The 4,502-nt window shown below is 33.5% G+C and overlaps 1 protein-coding gene across 1 annotated transcript; it reads right to left on the bottom strand.

The window, feature by feature from the left end:
- Positions 1-211: 211 nt before the first annotated feature.
- On the bottom strand, positions 212-4,438 carry LOC107877307 (indole-3-acetic acid-amido synthetase GH3.10). Its single transcript, XM_016723980.2, has 5 exons — positions 4,010-4,438; positions 3,066-3,167; positions 2,205-2,596; positions 1,291-1,740; positions 212-805 (listed from the first exon to the last, which is right to left on the bottom strand). The coding sequence occupies exons 1-5, from the start codon at positions 4,345-4,347 to the stop codon at positions 267-269; spliced, it is 1,821 nt and encodes a 606-aa protein (XP_016579466.2). The 5' UTR covers positions 4,348-4,438; the 3' UTR covers positions 212-266.
- Positions 4,439-4,502: the final 64 nt, after the last annotated feature.

Genomic DNA, 4,502 nt, shown 5'->3' with positions numbered 1-4,502 from the left:
TTTTAAGAAATAAAAGAAGATTTTTAAAACTTATGATGTGGAACCAGCCTTAGACAATTTTGCGTGATTATAAATCATTGCACACTATTAGGATAAAATAAAAAATTTGAAGTTAAATTAATTTTAAATATAAAAATGTAATATTCATCTCCAGGCATGAAAAAGAAAATTGTGGAGCTTGATAATTTGTTGATATGACTCAAAAAAAGGAAAGAAGAGAAGAATTGCAAATTGTATTAATCACCACATTTTAAGTATCTAACTAATCATCCATAAGCTGTGCTATAAAACCTCTTAATGGTGCAAACATTTAGGATTTTTAATAACACTTTGTTGCCAGTGCATCTAGGAGTCTTGAATTGACTCAATGCAGCCCCATTTCCTATGTAATATTCCAATATTTTCTTAAATGTGCCTTTCTCCACAATGCAAAGTTCTAATGGTCCAATTGATTTTGTTCTTCTTGACACAACATACCCATGATCCACAAATGAAGCATCCATATCTCTGCAACACTCATCGAGGACCTTTTCGTCAATTTCCCCTTTGATCTCCCAATAAATTACGTAGTGCCCCGGTTGTGTTGCCACGTTCGCGTGGCTCGTGAAGTCTACTAGCTCGGCTTGTTTTGACTTGCTTAGTATTTGCGAACCTCTCTCTACTACTAACTGGAGATCTTTTTCAGTGTTTTTATCGATATTCACCGTTAATATTAGGTTTCTCCTGCATATGAAGTTGAGTTTTGGGGTATTCTTGAAAAATCCTTCCACTTCTACCACATCACCTAGTCTATATCTATAAAGACCTGCAAGTAGCGGTTCAAATGGTAAACAGATGATTCAATGAAGTGTAATATAACTACTAAAATAGAAATTATATCTATAAATTCGTTATTTACTATGTCGTTAAATAGTTCCTAGCTAATAGATTTTTTTCTTTTTTTTTAATATATGTCGTTAAATAGGATTAGTAACGGGTTTTTTTTATAGTTTAGTGACATAGTTGTCCTTCGCTAATTTCTGTTTTTTGTTAGAGTGTACTTCTACTTAAGTATAATTCAATCTGGCAAATTAAAGCATGGCCCCGATGATTATGCAATATGATTTGTTATTAAAGTAATTGCATGGCCAAGGTCTAGTACCAATCGGATCGATGAACGCAATATTTGTGAATTCAACTGAATTGAGTATTTTTGACATGAAACAAAAATATGTACCGTGTTAAAACTACTGAAAGTTCGACAAACATTAAATTTTGAATCATAGTTTCAAAACAACAAGGTTTACGTACCTGTGAAAGTAGTTAGGACGACTTCATATTGTTGACCAGTCTTGACTTGAGATAATGGCACAGGATCACCTTCTATGAAATCATAATTTGTTGAATTAATATTTCCATTTTGGTAATTATGATTTGACTTGTGTCTATAAAGAGGTATAAACTCAAAGTAAGAAAAAGTGGGTATAACTGCAAAAGTAACTTTTTCTGGTGGAGTTTTAGGATCCACATTAACTCCAATCCAACTCTCAGTGGATCCATAATCAGCACTCACTAGAGGCAATTCTCCAGAATAGTGCCTTAATTTTGTTAAATATGGCTGCATTGACCCTGTCATTATTGAGTAAACATATTTAGCATTTGGCCATAATTTTGGGATTATGCTAAACCAATCTTCCTTTTCTAGCTTCTCACAAACTGATTGGATTCTTGAAGCCAATTCTGGATTAGGCTGAGTGGTACCTGTTGAAAACGCTGAAATAATTACGTTTACTAAAACAATTTAAATTTTTAGAAGAGATGGTTATTAATATACTTCAATATTGATGTCAAAGTTGGCTAAGGCGGATCTTTTGTTTAAGTCGCACTGTCATCCATTAAAAAAGGTTTTCACATGGTAGGCCAAAGAAGAAAGAATGGCACGTGAAGAGGCGTGTTGAAGACATAATTAAGTAATTGAAAATGTAATCTTTCTAATGGTTTAAGCTTTATGAGATGGTAACATATTTCAACATTCATAACATAATAGGCTATGAGGATCTTCTATTTAAGTCTCACTGTCACTCATTAGCAAAAAAAAATTTCACGTGCTATAGGCCGAAGAAAAAAGAGTCTTGCACGTGAGGGGGCGTGTTGAAGACACAACGAAGTAATTAAAAATATATTGTTTATTATAGCTAAACTTTTAGATGAGATGGTAACCATACCTAAGACGGCTTTTTGGACTTTAGCTATGTTGATTCTTGAGCTAAGAGTACCTTCCCTAATGTCATGGCACAATTCCTTCCACATTTCTTCAAATGATCTGAATGCTTGAACAATGCTATATGCAAAAGTTGAAGTAACAAATTCAACTTCATGAGAAAAATATAGGCCAAGAAGGAGGTGACAATATGTGGATTGTTTATAATCTCCACATGAAATGACTTCTCTAGTGCTGCAAGTGAAGGACTGTGTTTGTTGTTGCTTAATCTTGAATTCTTCACTAGCATAATAGTGTGTTGTGGCTGTTCCTACTATTACACCTCCTTTTGTTTCGCATTGTTTGCTGCTGTATATGAATTCAAGAATTCTTCCCCCTCCTCTTATAGGATAAATTCTATGAGACCCCACCATGCAAAATAAAAAAGAAATCAGTAAGCTCTAAGAATAATGAACTATAAGATAATAAAATCTTGTTTGGCCAAACTATCAAAATCACTTTATTTTGGAAACTGTTTGCTGTCAAAAGTAGTATTTTTTTCGTAAAAAAATGATTTGGAGAGTAACAATTTGTGTATGACTATCACTTTGGAAAACACTTTTGCCAATAATAGAGCAGTAATGGGTATTTAATCAAAATTTTAAAGTGCCTATGAGAAAATGCTATTTTTTTCAGCATTTAAAAAAAAACTTTTTGTTATTACTCAAAAACATTTAGCTTTTCTCTAAAAACTTTGATCAAATACACCGACTCTCTAAAATAAGTACTAGCACTTACTTTTTAGAAAACTAGGTATTTTTGGCTTTGCAGAAGCTCGGCCAAACAGGCTACACTTTATAAAATTTTGAACAACTTATCATCATACCTTGATCTATATGCTGCTGCTAACTTGAAAATCTGAAGAGTAGTTTGGGAGCTATGCTGAGTAAAGGGCACAAATTTTTGTCTTCCCTCAGTGGTTCCAGAACTAAACACAGTTCCCACAAGCAAGAAAATATCATTAAGGCATATAGGTTAAAACAAACTTCAACTTTAATTTTATTTTTTTAAAAAAAAAAAACACTTGCGGAGGTCTCTCATTCATTACATTATTACTTATTAAAGAAACAAAGTAGACATAAGTACTTTTGTCCAACTACAAAATTTTGTGATAATCTTCAGTAAATAGGTACAAACTACAGTAATTTGATTATCAAATTAAAACCCGAAGTATACTCCACAGTTGAAGCAAATATGTATATACCAAGGAGCATAATTCCATGTTGCGATCTTCATTTTTGTTGACATACTTTGGAAGATAAAGGGTGCAAGTACTTTGTACGAATATTTCACAATCCGCAAAAATTGACCAAACAAAAAAAGACAAAATAATTGATGTATCCATATCAAATAATAATTCTATTTCTACCCAATCTGGATTGAGGGCTAGCTCAGTTGGTGAGCCTCCTGCCGTCCCAATTAAGGTGGAGAATTCAAAATAATTTAAATGGTAGAAAATATGTCGATGAATTTGGGCTACATAAATTAGAGCCAACTAGGTGAAAAAGAACAAAAAATATATAATAATTACTCTAGTTGCTAACTTCATCACTAAATTGCTCGTACAACTAACAAAATTGTATGATATTTCGTTGCTAAATAAGATTAGTGACGAAATTTGTTGTTTAACTACAAAATTTGTTCGCGAGAAAAGATAGTGTGGGATTCAAACCCACCACTAGAATAAAGATGCGTGCAGCTCTCCAACTAAGCTACAACCCCACTATAGATGGCGCGATTTCAAAGGAAAGGTAGACAAAAAAACCTCACCTCAAGGATAGATTTGTAATAGGCTGTTGAGTGAGGAGAGGAGTTGTATCTCCATCAGCAATTCTCTGAGTAAAAGGCTCTAAATCTACATGAGAAGCAAGAGGGACTAAAGAGGCATAAATTGACTCCATTTCATTGTCATCCATTTCTTGAATTCTAATATCTCCAATCCATTTCTTGAGATATTCCACACCATGGTTGAGTTCGAGGATCCGCCGAAGCGTCTGCCGTTGTACATCGACGGACTCTTCGGCAACTTCCTCGAACCAACCTATGATGTCTGTTTCTATTCTGTCCTTGTTATTATAATTGGTCATTTTTGTTTGGCCAATAGACATGCAACCAGCAAGAAGGAATTATATATACAGTGTTGTTGGGAAGGATTTCATTATTGATTTGCTTTTTAAAAAATTGACTACTCATAAATCGACAACTGTTTATCTTTTGGAATTATTAGGAGCTAGCTAGCTGTGAACATCATAACTTTTAAGAG

The sequence above is a fragment of the Capsicum annuum genome, chromosome 7, assembly GCF_002878395.1.
Source record: "Capsicum annuum cultivar UCD-10X-F1 chromosome 7, UCD10Xv1.1, whole genome shotgun sequence".
NCBI classification, from domain to species: Eukaryota; Viridiplantae; Streptophyta; class Magnoliopsida; order Solanales; family Solanaceae; genus Capsicum; species Capsicum annuum.
Note: the sequence above shows the minus strand (reverse complement) of the source record. Positions and strands in the feature narration are given on the sequence as shown.

Excerpts from the sequence above, each read along its gene's own strand:
- LOC107877307 (XM_016723980.2), bottom strand. The coding sequence starts at position 4,347 with ATGTCTATTGGCCAAACAAAAATGACCAATTATAATAACAAGGACAGA. Across the intron at positions 1,741-2,204 it reads AGTCCAAAAAGCCGTCTTAG|GTACCACTCAGCCTAATCCA; the intron begins GTATGGTTACCA and ends CGTTTTCAACAG. Across the intron at positions 806-1,290 it reads CGTCCTAACTACTTTCACAG|GTCTTTATAGATATAGACTA; the intron begins GTACGTAAACCT and ends CGCTACTTGCAG.